The 22,589-nt window shown below is 35.2% G+C and overlaps 1 protein-coding gene across 1 annotated transcript in view; it reads left to right on the forward strand.

The window, feature by feature from the left end:
- The window catches only part of CDH18 (cadherin 18), a 382,285-nt gene extending 365,229 nt beyond the window's left edge, over positions 1 to 17,056 (forward strand). Inside the window, exon 11 of the mRNA XM_027869003.1 lies at positions 16,566 to 17,056. Within this exon, the coding sequence (XP_027724804.1) occupies positions 16,566 to 17,056 (491 nt within the window). The remainder of the gene's footprint in view (positions 1 to 16,565) is intronic.
- The last annotated feature ends 5,533 nt before the right edge of the window (positions 17,057 to 22,589 follow it).

Below are 22,589 nucleotides of genomic sequence, written 5' to 3' on the forward strand. Positions count from 1 at the left end.
AAGTTTTTGGGGGACAAAAGAAATGGCACAATACAGGTACAAGTATGTTACTTTTAATTTTTTATATAGACATTATCTAATAATTTCTCTGGGAGGAACTGATATCCATTTAAAGAAAGCCTGAGACTTAAGAAAAAGGTGAAGGGAAGTGACTTTGGAGAGAAATCCCTCAATCAGCAGTTCAGTGGCCCAAACCCTTTGGTAAATAGTCTAATATCTTAAAATAGCAAAATTATAAAATGCTATATATAAAACAGTCTTTGGGTTGGCAGATGAATTGTACTTCATATTTAAATAGAGCTTGATGTCAATGACATTATGTCTTTATCCCTCCACTTTATAAAATGGACCAATGCAGTTTAGAGAGCTTCTAAGGAGGATAGAGGAAAAAAGTCAAAATTATATTTTATGGGAAATGATGATTGACTAAAATTGAGATACTAATTCTTGCTCTCTTTTATTGGTGATCTAATTAAAAATTCTAACTGGTATCAGTGATTGAGTACACTATTAGCACAAATTTTCCTAAAAATGTTATTTTCCTTAAGTGCTAATTTTTAACTGTTTTTACCTTTCCACACTTCTTCAAGCTCTCTACCTTGCATTGCTCTAGTTGTACTAGTTGTTTTCACCCCAAAGCAAAGAATTCCATTTTTTAACCTTCTCCTGATGAGAATATTTGTAGCTAGAAGATGGCCAGCCTCAGGATGCACTAGTATTGACGTATTTGAGAGCAAAAGGTTCGCTGGCAGGTGGGTGCTAATAAATGCTTAACATAGACTCTCTAGGGGAAAAAAAAATGTATATGATACACTTTTAAGTAGAATTTGCTTTATTAACATTTTCACCATCAGTTTTTAAGTATAAACAATTAAAAAAAATTAAGCCCAGATTTATGGCATTTGTTAATTTGTGGAGTGTAAATGTCCAAACCAAAAATTTAACAATTGGCTTTTGGGAACCTGTTGGAGCTGGCTCTAGCACACTCCTGGTACTGACTTTTTTTTTCCTACAAAGTATATAATGTCTCAGATATTTACTAATTATAATCCTGGGCAAGTCACTTAACTTTAGCCTGCCTCAGCTTCCTCATTTGTATAGACCATAATAGTATCTATCTTCAAGGGTTCTTGTGAGCATAAAATGAGAGAATTTTAAAATGTTTTGCAAACCTTAAAGCACCATATAAATGCTAGTTATAATAATAATTATTATACTTGTGATTATTATCATATACTTTGTAAGTATTTATTCTTTCTATTCTTATGGGGCTATATATGTGTATACAAGAGGAACTTTGAGTTCTCTCCCATACATATCTGGTAGGTTCACACACAGAAGGCAAGAATCTGGGAGAGACATGACTTTACCTCATGTCATTAAAGTATAAGGTTCCTAATCCAAATAGTAACATACTCAGTATCATGTTCACCATTTTATTGACATTTAAAAGGATTGGGAGGCAGAATGATGCAGAGTAAAGAACCCTGGAGTTGAAGTCGGAGACTCTGAGTTCAAATCCTGCCTGTTACTACCTATGTGAACTTGGAGAGACAAGTCATTTAAGCCTTCTTGTTCCTCATTTGTAAAATGAAAGATTTCCTAGGTATTGTCCAGCTCTGATGTTATGATTCTATCCTTCTATGTCCTCTGAAGTTTCCTGTGAAATATAGCTCTGAAAAACAGGCTTTAAAAAAGCCTTTTGTGTTTTAAATGCAGCTTCTTTACTAGCCTTTAAACCCAAACCATTCTGGTTTTCATTGAATAGTCAATAATAGACACAGCCCTAGCCTCTATGGCTCTTTGTTTAGTTTTGATTGCTTAGAATGAGTGTAAATAGCAATTGTTTTCTGTTCTGGCCAGAAACACAAGACAGTCTTCCCCTCCCAGATTGATATATTTGGGACTGTAAATTGAGTTATCTTATTCTGGCCTAGCCCTTATTCATTAATTGAGCATGGTCTCAGACAAACTGAAATCTGGAAAGACCTTAATTTAGAAAGGCCAAGGTCACCCACTGCATTCTTTTTCTTGCCACCAGACTCTGATGGCTGTGGAGGAGGGAGAGAGGCTTGTGACTTTGCATAGCTCTGCCTCATTCAAATCCAATTCATATGCAAATCAAGACATCATACCTATGATCCTCTTCCAGAAAGGAGGATGAACAGCAACAACATAAATATCCATGTTTTCATGGTTATATAGTATTTCTATGACCTATAAATGATGAAAAAATGATATTCACATATTATTTATTTTTTATTTAATTTTAAGACATTTTTCTCTGTGTTCTACTTCTAAATTAAAGAAAAAAGAAGAAAAGAAAAAAAATCCTTATAACAAATATGTATACTCAAGTATAATGAATTCCTGCTTTGGCCAAATTAAAAAAAAAAAAAGTACGTCTCATTCTTCTTCTGCAAGTCCATAACCTCTTTGTCAGGAGGTGGGTAGCAAGCTTCATCATTGGTCCTCTGGAATAATGGTTGGTCACCATACTGATCATCAGAGTTCTCAAATCTTTCAAAATCATTTGTCTTTACAATTTGTAACTTTTTAAAAAAAAAGGTTCTGAGATAAATGCAAGACATTAATTTCCCTTTAAAATAACATTTTAAAAAATTGAATGGATTATTTTTATTTGAATGCTTCCTGTAGAGGTAATGTCATTCAACGTAATTTTTAACAAGGATGTGGCGTTTTTTTCAATGTATATAATATTTTAGCCCATCAGGTGACAAGGAATATGGTAGGAGGAAAATTAGGTCATTATAATATAAGCAGACATTGCCAGCATGTGTTTACAACTATGATAGAAAATCCTTGCTCTCATGTAATTTTCTTCTACCTGCTGGGGCAAGACATATGTGGCCTGAAGGAGGAGTAACTAAACTTGGTGATTGGATACTGACTGAGTCAGCTATATAGAGCAGTGGATACCCATCCACTGGACCTGAAGTCAGGAAGACTTAAATTCAAATCTGGTCTCAGAATGATGTTGAATTTTAAACAATACGAAACACTAAGACATAGTGGAAGTAACATTAGACCCTAAGCAGGAAACCTGGGTTCTACTCCCACATCTACAATTAATTATGTGACCTTGGAATAGTCATCTAAAATTATCAGGACACAGCATCTTAGTGTACCTCACAGATTATCAAGTCCTACTTACAGCACAATTTGAGTGTACTCTGATATCTTCTATAAATGGTCACTTAACCTCTTTTGAATATTTCTAGTGATTTAGTCCTTAAAAGCAGATAATAGGACAACTAACCCACTTTAATAAAATCTTTCCTTATATTAAGCCTAAATCTACCTCTCCAACTTCCACCCATTCATAGTTCATAGCCTTGTTCCCTAGATCTAAGCAAAACAGATTTCCTTATTTCAGCCTGGTAAATAGTTGGAGAAAGCTGTTAGCACTCTCTACCCTACAAGTTATCTCTTCTTCAGTATAAATACCATCAGTTTCTTTAACTAATCCATCTATCAGATGGTTTAGAATCCTATCATTATCCTGGTTACCTATTTGTGGATACAAAATAATTTGCCAATGACTTTTTGAAAAATAGCAATTAAAAAAAAGGGAGCACAGATGTGTTTTGACCAAGCCACAGTCACTCATTGTGGACACTGTGCCTCCATTAAAGTATTATCCTTTCAGAGGTTCAATTTACTTGTCTATAAAATGGAGGGGCAGATTAGATTTGTCAATCTCTTGGGACCCTTCCAGCTCTAAAATTCTATTTTACCTTTGGATACTAGATTTTCACAAATTTTAAATGTTTTATTTATCCAATACCATAACAATTAAAAAAAAAGACTAATTAGAGAACAAGATATGGGATAAAATGTTTTTTTAAAGTCATTTTATAAACAAAATAAAGTTATTTGATTCTGAAAATAAATACCTTAACGTTAAAAGTAGGTGCAGCTAGGTGGCACAGGGCACAGGAGATAGAGCACCTACTCTGGAGTCAGGAGGACCTAAGTTCAAATCTGGCCTCAGACACATAACACACACTAGCAGTGTGACTCTGGGCAAGTCACTTAACCCCGATTGCCTAGCCAAAAAAAAAAAAAAAAGATTAATATTAAAAGTGTAGCACTTGGGTCCTCCAATCACATGAAGTTTCCAAGAAAGCTATCCCAATTGAGTTAAATAGTGAATCAACGTCCAATTAAAATACTAGCTCATGAGCTTCTACAAATACATTGCTTTTGTTTTGCTAGATCAAGAGGAAGCCATAATATTTCAGAACAAATAATATTTTGTTAAGCAGTTTAGCAAAATAAGTGACAATAAATATTCTACCATATATACCTACCCCATATATACTTTCATGACTTCTATAGGTAGGTGATGCACACAGGAAACATTTGTGATCAGAAAACAATTATGAAAGGACACATATGTAAGAAACATGTATGGCCAAATAACCTCATGTGAAGGGGTATTCATGGAAGCACTGCTTGTGGATAGAAAACACACATGGTCAGGGACAATTTCTACTTGAGAGCCCCATGCAATGTCATCACATTACTTTTTACTGGTTACTTCTACTCTCTATTGGGCATTTAGCTGATTATCGCTCCCTACTACTACATTCTGGTTTTCAATTGTAATGTAGTTTAATTTTGGAGCTTCTCTGATATCTTTGGGTCTCAGATCTGGAAAGATCAAAGCATCAGGCTATGTTAGGTCTTTTGCAATTCAGAATCCAGCCAGTCAAGAAACAGACGGGTAGCTAGAAGAAATCCTTGAGAATTTGTTTGCCTTTCTGCAATTCCAATACTACTGTATTTGTCCCCTCTCATTTATCTAATTCATTCTTTTTGAATAATGTAGATCTTTCCACAGCCCTAGTGGTCCCCAAATATGATTCTACCAGCAACCAAGTGTACCCTATCCTTCATCAGGATCCTATTACCTATGCATTTTAAACTACAGCACAGATATCCAAATACCATTCTCTGACACCACCCTCTTAGCCATCTTTCCCAATTTGCCTTTTTTCTTCAGAAGACCCTGACTTCAAATAATAGCAGTAATGAAAATGACCCTAAAGTCTTCATTTTCTTTCCAAAAATTTCATAAACTTTAGAAACATTTTCTAGGTTTCATTTGTCAGTGTCATTTATGCCCACCTAAGTCACCATAAGTGGATAATAGTCGTCTAGTCTGACGGTTTGGGAAGGTTCTCTGTCTCCTCCTGGATCAGTGACTTGGGAAAACTACAAATCTCTCCTTGTTATCATATTAATGAATAGCTACTTCCTTGCCCTTATCTCAGGGAGTCACCAAGTACCCTATTTGTCTCTCCTTCCCGCGACCTTTAATGTATGATATCTCACCTGGCAGTAGCAATAGTTCTTTCATCACTCTTTAGAAGACAGACAACTGCTTCTTCCTCAAAGAAAATAGACTCATATCTCTTATTTAGCTCTATCTTTCCAGTGATTCTTTTTCTTCCTTTTTTTCTGCTTTGTCACATCACATTCTTCTCTCCAACCCCATGACAAAGGTTATGATTCCCCTCTGTCTGTTCAAATCCTTTTTCTTTTCACAAAGAAGCCCCTTTTCTATTTTGTTTTGGTTTTTCACTTCATTTTTTCTTTTGTTTAGTTATAAGGAAGACTTCATTTTCCCATTAAGATAAATGGATGGATGAAAGGGGAGATACGCTCCCCCCTCATCCTTTTTTTGTTGTTATTGTTGTTTTGTTCTGTTTGTTTGTTTATTTTTAATGGGAGAGTGCGTAGAGTGCTGTGATTTCATTAGTTCAGAAAATAACTGGTGAGGAAGACAGCAATGCAGATCAGCAACGGTTCTTCAGCTACTTCCATGAGTGGTTAAGTGACTTGTTCAGAGTCTCCAGACCAGAACGACTCAGAAGTGGGATCTGAACCCAGTTCCCTATCTCTACATACAGTACACTACTTTCCTAACCTATAATCCCATATGCCATGCTCCTCTGTAATACATTTGTGATTTTATGCTGATAGTCAATTGGGTCCTTGTGCTGAGGTCACAGGAAAATAGAACAGTAGAATCCTTCCAAATTTGTTCATTAGTTACTTCCACTCAAGTTGGAGAGAATCTCTGATATCTTTAATGTTGTATTATCTTTACCAGTTAACAAAAATAAAGTAGTTCAGTTATGAATTCCTTATCTATTAAAAATTCCTTTCATTGAACAATAATGCTTCGATAGCCTACTTACTATAGGCCATTTCATTTACCTTCCCTTTCTTTTTGCATGGGAAATTCCATACGTCTGAAATTTCCTCCCTTCTTGTCTTTGAATCTTACATTCTGTGGCTCCTTTCAAGACTTAGGATAAGTGCAGGAGGCCTTTTCTGGGCCCTTCAGTTGTCATTCTCCTTTCACCACACCCCCAAATAACTTTGGATTCCCATTGTATATATTTTACATTAACTTATATGTGTACATTTTGTATATCCACAGTAGAATATAAGCTGGAGAGCAAGGACTATTTTGTGTTGGTCTTTAAATCCCTCCTATATAATATAGTGCCTTCTACATTTAATAAATGTTTGCTGAATGAATTTAATGAAGAAATTGGAGAGACTTGGGTTCAAATTCTACTTCTGATATTCACTACGTGACCAAGAATTGCTCGCTCTTAACGTCTTTGAACCTGATCTCTAAAATAGAGATAAATAAACCTGTAGTTCCTATCTCAAAGACTTTTATACTATACAAGTAAGGTGGAGTATGAAAATCATTTGTAGAAACAAAACATTGCATATCAGTAAATTATTACTATCATCATTATTAATGATAGGTTTCTTTTTTCTGGATGTACAATTTTTGTGAAAATAATTTTATATAATCAAACATCCCATTTGTCTTTAAGAATTTTACCATTTTTTTGAGGGAGAAGGGGTTAAGTTAACATTTTCCCCCTCTCCACTTTGATATTTGGATATCTCTATATGCATTCACCTCTTGGATGCAGATCACAACTTATTTTTGTCCTTTCATTCTGTAAGACTCATGGTTTTTTTTTGTTTTTTGTTTTTTCTTTCTTTTTTTTGGTAATGAATAGTAACTTAGCAAAATGGTGATAGAAAACATTAAGGATCATAGTTTTTAGAGAATTCATAAATATTGATTTAACTATTGGTTGTGGACCCAAAAATATCCAATCTGCAAGAAAAACCACTTAAGCAGAGTTCCAAACAAATAATCATTTATTAAAGGGACCCAACCCACTTTAATGAATAGGACCTCAGATGTTCCTCACAATTCGAGATGCCCCCTTTCTCCAGGGCCTTAGTTTTATAGTGCTTAATACTCAAACAATACAGATGAAGCAAATTAAAAATACAATCTTATTGGTGGATAGACCTTGCCCTTGACCCTCCAAGTGGGTCTGCATAAAATATAGAATCTCCTGGGTTGACAAACAGGCTAATGATCAGACCTTGACAGACCTATCTAACCTTTCAGGAGGTCCTACCAAACTAATAAGCAGATCTATGGGCTGGGTTGATAAACGGATGTCAAAATACATACATGGGCTGATGGGCTAGTAGAAAGGCCAGAAACTGGCAACCAGGATCACTCATTCACCAAATGCTCATAGCCATCTCCTCAAGTTGGGCAATAAAGGGGTGATGAAGGGTGGAAGAGCAATGGAATGACTGGGGTAATTTCCATATCATTAGGTCACCTCTGTCACACTGGGCTTGGTCCCCTATTCAACTGGAAGAAAGGTCCTTTAGTTGACTTTCTCTGATTAAGCAAATGAACTTCATACCAAGTAAACTGATTATGCGATACACAATTTGGATCCTATTGTAAGATTTGGGGGCCTTTTATAAGAAAGAAGCTATCCTATTTAATTATTCCTGAATATACATGTATTAGTTGATTGACTAAATGTATATTGATAAACAAGAATAATGTTAATAATTACTAATACTCACTGTCCCTATGAAATCTTTAGCTGATTAATACTTATTGGGGTAAAATAGGAGTTCAATCATCTATTTCATGGTCCTAATATATGAGATCCCTGTCCAAAGAACAGAAAGTTGACATATTTCTGGAGAAAATGAACAATGTTAATATTGACATTCTTTCTACAAACTAAACTGGGACAAAAGAACTTTTAGCTAAAAAGAAGCATTGTATATGTGTTTTCTTGGAGAGGCAAATAAAAGGGGTGATAAAGTTGGTTTCATCAGGCTCTCAAACGCAACAAGAAACATGGTATCATGGGTCATCTCAACTTTCAATGCTCCTGATGAACAATAAGGAAAATGAAATAATAATAAGCATCATGGTAATAGTTGTTGTTTATCAACTTGAATTGCAGTTTACTATCATAAATCCTTTCTTCAAGAAGGGAGTCAGAAGGGACAAAACACAATAAAAACAGAAGCAATGTGTTTTAACAAATATCAAACAACTAGTTATTAATTGGTAAATTATCTTTCAATCAGCAGTATTTGTGCATTTTAAAAATTGATCAGTTAAAGCAACAAAGTCAACATCAAAATTGAAAGAAGAGTTAAGTTTAGAAGAAGATATCACATAGAATTACCAGAGCTCTAACCTAATTTGTTCAAGCAACCAACTGAGAACAACAAAAAAAAGGGAATCATTTGAATGAAAAGACATTTACAGCAATTATCATACTTGATGATATAATCAGGAGGCTAAAAAGAGCTCAAGGTATTAAAAAACAAAAAACAAAAAAAAAAGCAGCAAATACTTGATCTCTACCTGGCAGAGAGACATGACATTTGAGGACAGCATTGGTTTAGAATGTACACTCATTTGCAAAATGTAAAGAAAAGGACAGTGGAAGTTTATAAGTAATATCACCTCACAAAAAAAGTGAATAGCCATGAATAGGAGAACTAGGCTAAAGAAAGTCTAGTGTGAGATCAACTGAGTCAGATCAGACCAAGAACATTGATTAATGAAACTTGAAAGACAAGGAGGGAAAGATTAAAAGAACAGATCTACTAATGTTTTCATAATCCACTGATGTTTACATAATGATAACTTTTTTTTTAACAGGAAAACAGTATAATAAAGTTGTGGATTTTGTCAGAGTATCTGGATTCAAATCCTCACTCAGCTATTTACCACTTGATATTAGCAAGCTGGTTAACTTCTTTTGTCAATTTCCTTGTCTGTAAAATAAAGGAGTTGGACTCTATGCCCTCTAAGATTCTTTTCAGCTCTAAAGCTGTGATGCTGTGATTGATGATAACAATTCATTTGGATTCTGGCATCTCAATGCCTGATGACTTTATGAGGAAGAGGAAATGGCAGTTAAGAGAAATGAAATTCAGAAGAGCAGATGGACCAGCATAGGTACACAAAGAAGACATTATACTGGAGGTAACAATGTCAAAAGCAAAGTAGCTTGCTATCTGAATTGTCTGAAGGAATATACTCTACAAAGTGAGTGAACAAAATCCTGTAGCGAGGAATATGGATTCAGGGTGCCTGGGTTTAAATTCTATTTCTGCCACAGAGTGACCTTTGTAACTTTGTGATAGCAAGTCACTTAATCTTTCTGAAACGGTTTCCTCATTTGGAAAATGTTATTGTTGAGTCATTTCAGACTCCTTGTGACCCCCTATTTGGGATTTTCTTGGCAAAGATACTGGAGTGGTTTGCCATTTCCTTCTCTGCCTCACTTTACAAATGAGGAACTGAGGCAAACAGGGTTAAGTGACTTGCCTAAAGTCACAGAGCTAGTAAGTGTCTGAGAATGGATTTGAACTCAAGTCTTCCTAACTCCGGGCCTGGTGCTCTATTTACTGCACCATCTAGCTGCCCTCTGAAAATAAAGGAGGTTCAAACTCATTCCCTCTAAGTTCCTTTCCAGTTCTTCAGTAAATCCATGATGTTATGATTCTCTGATTACCAAAAACAGAAACATAAAAAACAAACAAAAAACAAACAGAAACACAAAAGACAACTGAATATCAACAACCCCATCCTTTCATCTCTGAAAAAGATTTATGGGGAGATATACATATATTAGAAGTGTCCTTAATATAAAAAGAGAATGACTAAACCCTTATAAATGACCACAGCAGGTCCCATCTGCTCACAATTTAGAGAAAGATTTCCAGGAAAAAACATCCCAATGTTTATTTTTTGATTTACATACATACACACATATTTTATTTTCAATCTCTTGAAGAAACAAAAGATGTGGGTGACTCAAAGGACAATGAAAGATACATGTTTGATATAGATAGACTACAGAATATTAATAATGAAGAAACTGTGGAGAACATTATGTAAAAGATACTATCCACAACATGGATAATTGGAAAAGGGAGTGAGCTGGTCATGCAGCAAGAGAAAGGGATCACAGATGGATAACCCAATAGCTGGACTCAGAACTAAGAAATCTGGAAAGATCTTCAAATGCATTATATAGGTACTTGATGGGGGATGCCTGAGAGGGCATGGACAAGACTCGTCCAGGATGAGAAGGTGTGATGAGTTCTAACATGCAACTCTGGAGACAGTGCCTACACTGATGAGACCATGGATCTACAGAAGTATTGAAGTATGGTAGCATATGCAGGTCTAACTCATTTTTGCCATTTTGCTCTCTAATTCTCTGGACAATATTAGATAAGACACCTTTTAAAATTTGTTCTATAATTGTGGGTTTACCTAACCTTTATATAACCTTGTGTCTGTAACTAAATTCATATTCTTTACCATCAATCCATTTTTGTATTTTTATCCAATATAGAATATTTAAAGTAACAACCCTTTTAGTCATTTTAACTTTTAATTGGGCAATTTCTATTTCACTTTTTCTTATCTCCCCTTGATGTTTTTGTTAATTTGCTTACATATATATATATATATATTTATATATATAGTTATATATTTATATATCATTATCCTTTTATCTTAATCTAGTATCTAAAATATGTATAATGGTTGAACTTGTGTTAAAATTAGACATTAATCTGGAAAGATTACCATTTTTATGCTATTAACTCAACCTAGCCATCTACAATTGCTATTACCCTGATTATTCAAGTCTTCTTTTATATCTGTCAAAATCATTTAATTTCTGTTTTCATGTTTGTTTCTCAGTAAATTAAAACCAAAATATCTCATATTTTTTTGTTATAAATAATTTTTTTTATTAATTGGACTTGAATGTTGTTAGTGACATAAAAATGTAGATGATCTTCCTGTTTTATCTCTCATTGATACCTTGATAAAGCCATTTATTTCTTCAGCTAACTTTAGAGTTTCTTGTATTTAAAAAATATATGTGAAAACACATTTTCTGCAAAAAGTGATATTTTAGCCTCAGTATGGTCAACATTTATTCCCTTAGTTTGTGCATCACATTTTTTTTTGTTTGCAGTAGCTAATGATATTTCTAAAACAACGTGAAATAGAAATAATGATAGTGGACTTCCCTGTTTTATACCTTTTTCACTAGGAATATCTCTAAATTTTTCATAGAATGCTAGATCTTGGTTTAAGTTAGATACATTACAGCATGTTAATAAAGAATGGTTCTCACCCTATATTTTTAGTGTTCTTAGCATAAATTGATCCTTCATTTTATTAACGACTCTTTTATAGCTATTGGCATACTTAAATAATAAATATTTGCATGTCAAGTCCTAATTTCCATTAAGCAGATGGGAAGTCAGTTTCCCAGAGCCTCTGTCTTCTCACCTGTAAAATAAATGAAAAGCCTGGACTAAATCCTATGACTCAATGATCATTAAAGTCCCTTGTAATGTTACATACTGTGGATATCATGTCTACTACCAGCAGACCTTGATGATTGACATTAAATTAGCTCCATACCCTTTAAAATTCCACTGACCCCATTTACCTCTCTGTGTACTCCCATAACTACATTTGACATTCACCACCAACCATCTCTTCTCTGTAGAAAGTGGTTGATTTATTGAACGAAGGAAAAATGTTGTACTACAATAAATTAAATAGTCAGCAGAAATAAGTGTTGCAATCTAGAACAGCCTCCTCATTTAATCATAACTGTGGCCTGAGAAATATAATAGGTGATAAATCTAAATCAGCAGATAGAATGAAATAAGTTAGCTTTCGGATGCTATTTGAGCTTTTGAATTATATTGCTTTTTAACTAAAATGTAAATGTCAGGGCTTTCTGGTACCTGGCCATTCCCTAAGCTATCCAGTCATGTATACATTTATTGTATACCTCAGATGGCACTAGGGTTTTCATAATCTTGCTAAAGAATAATTCTGTATGAAATCTTTTCTTTGAAACATAAGTACTGAATTCAGGGACATGTTTTAGTCATATCACAAGTATAGAGGTAGGTCCAATGTTATTTTCTCTATATAAGGTTTTCTGACTCTAAATATAGGACTCTTTCTGATGCTTATGAGAGGCATATATAAGGGAAACAAAAAAGGAAGAAGCATTTTTGTAGGACCTGTCATGTGCCAGGCACTGTGCTAAGCATTTTACAAATACTATCTCAATTGATCCTCACAATAATGCTGAAAGGTAGGTATGTTTTTTATATATATATGTTAAGTGACTTGCTCAGGGTCACACATCTAGTAAATATCTGAGGGTAGATTTGAACTTAGGTCTTCCTAACTCCAGGCACAGAACTCTATTGCCTGTACCACTAGCTGCCTAAAATATCTAACAATACAGGAACCCCCAAACTCCTACTGCCTTAGGTCTTTGGATTGTACTTAGAATTTTTTTGTATCCAATTAGGGCTGATAAGTTTTTGTTTGTTTGTTTGTTCTCTTTTGTTTTGGTTTTGTTTTTTGACCTGATTGTTTTTAAATTTCCTGAGGATAGGGATCCTATCTACATAATCTTCTTTTATTCTGTTCCCTACATATATATCAGGTCCATAGTTGCTCATGAAATACTTGCTAGTTAATTGCCAAGTTAAAGGGTTAGTAACAAATAGTGAAATCTTGTTTTTCCTTTCCTAGTAGGCAAGTAACACTTATTTTTGCATGTGGGACTTCAGCCCCATAACCTTGAGAATTGGGAATGTGGGAATTTCAGGCTGAGCCTTTCCAGGAAAGTGAAGAGGAATGGAAAGGAAGTAGGAGAGGGATGTTTTTAGGATGATAGACATGAAGATGGAAAGACATAGGCTCGAGATATAGAACTGAAAAAGACTTCAAGGACTACTAGTTCCAACCCTTTATTTTACCTAGGAGGAAACAGTTTTCCTTAAAGGTTAACTAAGTAGTAAGTGGCAAAGCTAGGAATCTAACCTGGCTCCTCTGATTGAAAACCTGTTTGTTATTGTTGTTGTTGTTTTATTTTATTTTCCATTGCATCCCTCTGCCTCCTACTAGATATAGAAGTCTAGACTACACTGCCTATGTATAAGCAGGCCTGAGTGGATTATCCATTTATCAGCTGGGAATATAAATGTGTAATGCAAGTAAGCCTGCATAATGAAATAATTGAAATAATTAAATTGAATTCCAAAATTTGCTATTATCTTGTAGCCTTAATTTTAGTCATATAAGAATAGGGACTGACTCTATGATTTCATTTTGTAGAGGGAACTCCAGATGAAGAAATCCCTTCTAACAATGCATGATAGCCCCATATCTGCAACTCAGTCTTAGCCAACTGCCCAGAGAATTGAGAATTTAAGTGACTTGCCCAAGGTTACATACAGAGTCAGTATTTGTTAGAGGTGGTTCTGGTACCTAGATCTTCCTGGCTTCAAGGCCAGCTCTCTATTCATTAAGTGAACTTAACTTTTTCTATTAATTAACATATGTACTGTCGAACCCCAATTTAAAAAGTTTGTTATAAGAAAGAGACAAACAGATTAGGGTGTGTGTGTCCACATTTTTATTTCTCTTAAGTTGACTTGGCATGCATTGCATGGGAGTTACAGTCCAGAACTAGCCCCCTCCTCTCCCCCAAGGGGGCTAGTCCAGAACTGGTTTGTTTTGGAATTTGGGGGTACAGGGTTATATGACCTTCGAAGAGTAGGTGTTCCCAAGGGGTGCCAATTAACTCTGATTCACAAAGATCAACACACTGGGAGGTGGGCTAAATTAAAATGAGGTCTTGAGTACCTGACTTAGGTCACTTAATCTTGATACAATACCTTTTCACCTGGGACTGGTATCATTTCATCACTATTCTCTATCAGACCACCCAGTCACTAGACCAAATCACCAAGTCTTGGGCTATCTAGGCAAGAAGAATCTGTCTCCACCCAAACCTGAGCAGACTAAATCAATTCAGGCCTAGGCTGGAGTTTGACCAGACAAGATTCAATGCAATCTTATTATCAGTAATGTCCTTCTGAAGAACTTCTCATAAAGGGGCTGGGGGCTCTAAGTCTCCAAGACATCGATTACCAAGAAAAATAATTTCTCACAGTACATATGTATATATACATACACACACACACACACATATATATATATATAATATTCATTTATATATACATATATATATATAATACTAATTTTTATTTGAATTTCTCTGTTGTTTTCATTGGTGTAATGAAATTTTTGGAAGGAAACTTCTCTAAATGTAAGTGATCAACTCTTCAGCACCTGATATTTATACCTGGTATATATTCATATTATCAGAGACCAAAAAGGGAAATGTGTCAATATAGTTATTACTACAAGTTCTGAATGACCTGCAGGGTAGGAGATAGTCTAGGAACCTTAGTTTCTGGAATCACTCTTTCCTCTGCCTTGCCATAGACGTTATTAAATTCATTAAAACAAAAACAGAAATGAAAACAAACAACAAACAACAACAACAAAAAAAAACCTCAAGAGTATATTCATAAATCAGTTTGCTGCTTCTGGATAAACCTGACTTCAGTATCAACGTCCACATAAGAATAAGTCTCCTGAATCCACTCTGGTTATCTTCCATTCCTATAAAGGCCTTCAAAATCTTGAAATTTAACAAGTTCTGCTAGAAGCATCCAAGAGGAAGCATGGCATAGTTTCTAAAAGCAATTGTGTTAGAGTCAGAATACCTGGGTTTGAGTCCTGTCAAAATTGTTAGTTTGGTTCATCTACATAAATTATTTCATTTCTGAGAATCTCAGTTCCTATATCTGTGAAATGAAGATAATTCTATTCTTTCTTTTGACCCTGTCCGTCCTCAGAAGTATTTGCTTCTGGTTACCCCCTTTCCCAATCTGCCCTCCTCTCTATTATCCCCCTACTCTCTTGTCCCCTTCCCCTCCTATTTTCCTGTAGGGTAAGACAGATTTCCATACCCAATTGAGTGTGTATGTCATTCCCTCCTTAAGTCAAATCCTGTGAGAATAAGATTCACTCATTCCCTCTCACCTTCCCCCGTTTCCCCTCCACTGTAAGAGCCTTTTCTTTTCTGTTTTTTTGTGAGATAGTTTACCCTGTTCTACCTCTCCCTTTCTCCTTCTCCTAGTATAATCATCTCTCACCCCTTAATTTTATTCTCCAGATATCACCCCTTCATCTTCAACTCACCCTGTGCCCTCTATCTATCTATCTATCTATCTATCTATCTATACATGCACATAATTTTTTCCCTCCAACTACCCTAATACTGACAAAGGTCTCATTAGTTACAAATATCATCTTTCCATGCAGGAATGTAAACAGTTCAACCTTAATAAGTCTCTTATGATTTCTCTTTCCTGTTTACCTCTTCATGCTCCACTTGAGTCTTGTATTTAAAAGTCAAATTTTCTATTCAGCTCTGGTCTTTTTATCAAGAATGCTTGAAAGTCCTCTATTTTACTCAATGACCATTTTTTCCCCTGACGGATTATACTCAGCTTTGCTGGGTAGGTGATTCTTGGTTGTAATCCTATCTCCTTTGCCCTCTGGAATATTATATGAAATGGGGATAATTATAGCTATGTTATCTACCTCATGTGGTGATTGTGAGGTAAGTACTTTAAAAGTCATAAAGCTTAAATAATAGCTCATATTTATTTAGCACCTAAGGCTAAGTCTTTAGGCATTATGCTAAGTACTTTAGAAATATTATTTCATATGATCATTACAACAAACTTGAGAGGTAGGTGCTATTATTATAATTTCCATTTTATAGTTAAGGAAACTGAGGCAAACAGACATTAAGTGACTTTCCGAGGATCATACAGGTAGTATCTGAATCCAGAATTGAACTTACCTCTTACTGACTTCGGGCACAGCCATATTGCTACTGTGCCGCCTAGTTATTACTAGCTACCGTGGGGTACATGTTCTCATGAGATGTTCTTACAGAGCAAAGAATTATTGAGTTATATTGTGATACATTATTTGCAAGGGTGAAGTGAGGAAAGAAAGAAAAAAAAAAGAGGAAAGGCTACTATTTTAACCAGTGAAACAAGGAAAAATCTAAGTCCTCCCTCACCTCCTTTTGAGATTATCTCTTTAAGTAAGGTCTATTAAAACGTAACAAACCAATAGCCTAACTCACTTTCTCTCATTCCTAGACCATGTGTATAAACTTTAGCCTTTTAATATTCCTAACTCTGAATTTCTTCCAATTTCTCCTCAGCAATCGTGGTTCTCTTCATCACTCTCAGACGCAGCAAGAAAGAGCCCTTGATCATTTCAGAGGAGGATGTGCGGGAAAATGTTGTCACTTACGATGATGAAGGGGGTGGGGAGGAAGATACAGAAGCCTTTGACATCACAGCCCTGAGGAACCCATCCGCTGCTGAGGAGCTGAAATATAGAAGAGATGTTCGACCTGAAGTGATGCTTACACCCCGACACCAGCCTTCGTCTGCTCTTGAGAGTATAGATGTTCAGGAATTTATTAAACAAAGACTGGCAGAGGCAGACCTTGACCCCAGTGTCCCTCCCTATGACTCTCTACAGACATATGCATATGAGGGCCATAGATCTGAAGCTGGGTCCATCAGCTCCCTGGATTCAGCAACTACACACTCAGACCAGGATTATAATTATCTTGGTGACTGGGGGCCAGAGTTTAAAAAGTTAGCTGAACTCTATGGAGAATTAGAATCGGAAAGAACAAGTTAGGGATGAGCAATCTTGGAATTTGCTTCCTGGGCAACTGGATATATAAGCGCAAGTAATGGCAATGATAAGGGATGGCAATAGTACTGGAAACTAAGCAAGCCTGCACACAGCCACTGTAGAAACAAGTGCCCTTTTCATGTGTGAAATTGGGTTCTTTGATTGGAAGAAAGTCAAATTTTGAAAAATACAGAGAAAAAAAGAAGCTATTGTTCCTTGTGTATATTTTTAAAATGCTTAATAAAGTTCTGTGGTACCATTTCATTAACAATACCCTAATAAGCCAAACAATGATAGTTTACTGCAATATGTTTTTTTTTTCCTAAATCTTATTTGAAGGCAGATGAATGCAAACATTCCCAATAACTAAAGTGTAAAGTTTGTAAAGATGGTACCTTGGAGTGTTCATCTAAATGGAGGTGAGCCTTGTATTTCCAGTTCTCTGGAATGACTTGGGAAAGCCCAGAGTGAGACTTTAGCCCGCACTCTGCTGAAATGGCAGACCTCTTCATTCTTGTCCCACTTGGGCTTTCAATTACATTGAATGAAATCTTTCTGAAACACCAGGCTTCCCTGATGTGGACCTTTATGCCTAGGTCCTTTTTGCCCTCCCCTCTTCTTCTCTCCATAAGAAAATGATGGAGCATGGGGATTTGCTGCCTGTACTGTTACGTATGCAACTTCTGAGCACCAAATGTGCACAGTTGCAGAGGGCAGAGACTGTTTGTTGTCTCTGTTGCCTTTTTTCTTCTTTCTTTCTATCTTTTTTTTTTTTTTAAACTGGAGAGTTTCTCTTTTCTCCTAGATAGAATGAATGATTTAAAAGTTATTGTATACTCAGTGAAGCTGAAGAGGCATGGGCAGACTGAAGAAAAACCACAATAGAAGGAAATATTAACCTCTGCAACTGTTTGAGTAACTCTTTTCCCGGATTCAGTGGTTAGTAACCATTTCTATGCTGCATACTGTACTGAGAATCAAACATCATAAAAAGGTTTCTATTTCAGACTAATTAGTTTACTGGTAAGGAAAATATGATCAGTATAATTGGAGAATATTGGCTGTGGGCCTCATGTTTGTTAACTAGTTAGCATTTTTTAAAAGAAAACACTAATTTCTGCAATAAAAGAGGAAAAAATTCCAAACTGCAAAGTTAATATTAGTTGGACCCAACTCTATTTGGCAGTCACTCATATCTTTGTTGTTTTTGTATTCTCCTCATCCCTGTGGTGCCTTCTCTTATTCTAATTCCTTCCCTGTCCTTTCCCTTCCTGTTTATTTTTTCTTTTCATTTTCAAGTATCATAAGCTTACTAAAACCAAGAAGAGGAAATAAACATAGAAAGGAATTTTATCTTTGTGCTTTATATACAAATCATTCAAATTCGTGTAGATGACTAAATTATTATATCTGTAAAATTCATAAAGATAGTTAATAAGATAAAAGTGACAAATGGGTCTTCATAATATTTAGTAATTAGTTATCAGAGTTTCCTGGAATTGGAAGGGACCTGAAAAGGTGAAGACTAAATAGCCTCTAATTTCCCTTCCAACTATAGGTTGGGGGTCTGGTCAAAAGAGGTAATGATCAATAATACCAAAGTTTCTCCCCTCCTCTTGATCTGTCTCATAATTTATATTCCATGTAATTTTGTTCAGACAAATGTAGGATTAAATTAATTTTTTTGAGGGGAGAAGAGAAGAGATTTAAATAATAGTGATATAAATATTGTGAGATTAAAACAACAAAGATACAGTTTGGGTCTAAGGCTTGATGACTTCTAAGGTCCTTTTCAGATCCAGAATGTTCTGATTTTTAATTTTGGAAGAGTATGAGATTGGATTTGTCACTTGGCCAAACCTACACCATATTTTAGAATTTGTTTGATCAGATTATGTTCTGTCCTATATTCTCTTGCTCCCCATTAAGCCTTTAGATATGAAAAACCACAAATCATGACAAAGATGCATGACCCATAGCAACAATATACAACACCAAAAATATTAAGAGACAATGAATATATTTTCTGATGGCTGTCCTTACATATTAGAAGCACCTCATTAGAACTATTGAAATATTTTGCTAAGCCAATATTTTGATTAATTAATTATTCAAGCTTTGCAAAATCACCCTGGCAAATTCTATACACATAGACACACACACACAGAGACACACACACATACCCCAACCCCACCACCATCATCACCACCCCACAAGCCCCACCCCCCAACCCTGGTCCTCACCCCTCCCATCTGTAAGTAAATCTGTAGTATGTTGGAAAAAGCCTTGGTCTTGGAGTTAAAAGACCTGGGCTCTATTATCAACTTTGTTACTTATGACTCATGTGGCCTTGGGCAAGTCACTTAAATTCTTTGAGCCTCAGTTCCCTCATTTGCAAAATGGGGATAATAATACCTATTCTGCCTACCTCACAGGGTTGTTGTGAGGATCAAATAACATATGAAAGTGCTTTGTATATTGTAAAGCACTATTAAAATGTAAGGTATTATTATGTTTATATTTGGGCAGAGCAGTTGTCTACTTCTGATTGGCCCATGATGCTTTGACAAACACACACACACTCATGCATATAAATAAGGCTTTATATTTTTAACATAAAATATATATTATTCATGGGACAACATCATGGAGCAATCAGGAGTGGGGAGCTGTTGTTAACTAAATATATATAATAGAGTATGACATTTCAGCCTTCTACGTAAGGTGACTTTTCTTTTGAACTCCTTGTATTTTCTCCAGATTGTTTCAAAGCCTTGTTGGCATGGACTATCAGTATATATTCTTTGGCAATGGGGAAAGCTAAGTATTTCACAACAGTTGGAGAAATCCTTGTATATCCACCAGATAAGCATAAGCTATAGAGGGAGTATTTTTTCCCCTTTGCTATTTTTGTGGACCACAACTAAGTACCCCAATAAACCAATAAACATCAATCAGCTTTCTGATTCTACTCTTCTACGAACTATTGGACTTAGCATTTTTTTTAACTACCCTTTGCTATTACATTTTAAAATTTTGAGGTTTAGGAAGTAGGTAAGCTTAATTTGAATAATTCTCGATTTGTGTTTCATGACTGAGGAATAAAATGTAATTTAGCTTTTTGCACTGTCTTAGTTCTCCAGATGTTGCTTTATCATTATTTGCAACATACTGTTGTGGTTTACTGTGTAAAGCTCACTCAAACAAGAAATACAATGACTTTGGGGAATAGTCTAATGGTGCACATGCTCTGATTATGCTAATGTCGCTTTTTATACACACCTTGACAAGAAGACAGCCCCTTTGGGAATGACTCTTTATATTCACGTTATAATCCTTCACATATGCCCAGAAACTGGAATGCCAAACTTTGAAAGCCTATGCTGAATTCAGATCATTCAGAGTTTTGTTTTGTTTTTTCCACTACTCACACTTTCAAATATTAGGGATTTGGGGTCAAGGAGTAGCACATGTGCTCTGCCCACAAACATAAATGTACCTATTTTCTTCCTGACAGATGACTAGAATGCTGTCATGGTTTCATAGGCCAAAACAAATATTTCTGGGTTAGTGTTATACCCCCATTTTGTTTTAAGAAAAGTTTATAAGGACTAATGGTTTCTGAGACATTGACATTAAAATGATATTTGGGGAGGAAATGAACTTTCCATTGTCATGAACTATTATAATCTGTTGATTACATTAATGGAAATATTTAAAAAAATATATAGTTATAATCAATGAATCCCTTTCCCCAAGACATTTTCTAAGAATTTCTTAATACCCAGGTATTTTACATTATATCTTATACATTACGAAACACTAATATTCCCTATTTTGCAGAGAGTTCTAACACATTTGAACAAGATGATGATTAACTGATATGTGCAAATATAGATTTTTCTGAGTTGTTATTCATGGAAAAATATCAGAAAAGGGATTAATAAGACATGTTTTCATGTGGCCCATGGGCATAAACACTAAGCTTGAGGCAAAGATTGATACTTATGTGGGTCCATCTAAGCACTGTTTCAGTGTTTAAGTTTGACATTTGTGAGTCTAAATGAAATATTTCTTTGTCATCAATTTACTTTTATCCTAAACATAAACTGTCCTCTGATTATGGAATAAAAATATATTATCTGCAAAGTCCTGCTGAAAATGGTACCTCCCGAATCAAAAAAAAAAATTCTTGTCCAAAATGTTGCTTACCAGATTTTTTTTTTAATACCAAACATTTTTTCCTACATGAATTTAAATGAAATCAGGCAGATCCTAAACAAGTACTAGAGAAAACAATTCAGGCCTTGTGCTTCACTGCTTGCCTTGGTGTGTGAATTTAAAGGGGAGAATGTTACTTAATAGGGTGCCATTTCCAGGGTTGATTTAGGGTTTCTTTAGTGATCTGGGTTATTAAGATAGCCTTTGTGAGGTAAATTATACATAATCATACAATGAAGTTGTATCATTTTGACAACTACAGAATACTTTGAAGATGAAGAAAAAGTTTAATCAGTGCTTTAGTGGTTTAAGATAAAAATGAAAGATTAAACCGTGTAAATATGACCAACTCATTTAACGTCAAATTAACACAGAGCATGAAAGAGATACTACCTGTCTCTTTTCCTAGTGATGAGAGTAATAAAGAATGACTTAGCAGAAGAAAGGGTACTCCAAGTTCTTTGTGGGCATTTGGCATTTTCTGAACTTCTATCCTTGGTCCTTTTGTCTTTCTGTACTACTTACCTTGGTAAGATCATTCTAGAACACCTCTAAAGCTGACTTCCAAATCTAGGTCTTTAGTGCTGACCTTTCTTCTGAACTACAGAATTAAATCTTCAGCTGTCATAGGATATTTGCACATGAATATTCCATTGGTTGATCAAACTTCACAAATATAAACTCATGCTTATTTTTCTTACTCTGAAATTTGATCCTCCTTCTGACTTTTTGTTTCTACATATGGCCAATGAGCATCCCCTCCCCCCCACCCCATTTTTATATGTTGAAAGGAAAAAAAAATAAGAATTGATTAAGTACCTTATTTGTGTTAAGCACAAAGTGCTTTACAATATTATGTCCCTAGAGTCTCACAACAAGCCTGGAAGTTAGGTGTTATATTATGATCCCATTTTTACAGTTGAGAAAACTGAGGCAAACAGAGGTTAAGTGACATTGTCCAGAGTCACACAGCTAGTAAGTAAGAAAGGATTTAACTCAGGTTTTCTTGACTCCGGGGACATAACTTTATCCTCTGTACCGCCTCTGTTGGCCTTATCTTTGATTCTTCTCTCTTCTTTACCTTTCATACCAAGTCCTCTAAGTTGCACCTCAGCAGTATTTCTTTGCCGCCATTCCCCTCTTCCTAATCCAGGGGTTTTTAATCAGGGGCCTACAGACAACTTTGGAGCCCAATGACAGATTTTAAAGCGTGTGTGGGCAGGGGGGGAGTCTTTGAATTTATTTTAAACAATTGAGAACTATTTTAATATAATTGTTTTCCTTTGAAATCTTATTAATTTTATGCATTTAAAGT

This window comes from Vombatus ursinus, unplaced genomic scaffold, assembly GCF_900497805.2.
Source record: "Vombatus ursinus unplaced genomic scaffold, bare-nosed wombat genome assembly UNPS02014791.1, whole genome shotgun sequence".
Taxonomy (NCBI): domain Eukaryota; kingdom Metazoa; phylum Chordata; class Mammalia; order Diprotodontia; family Vombatidae; genus Vombatus; species Vombatus ursinus.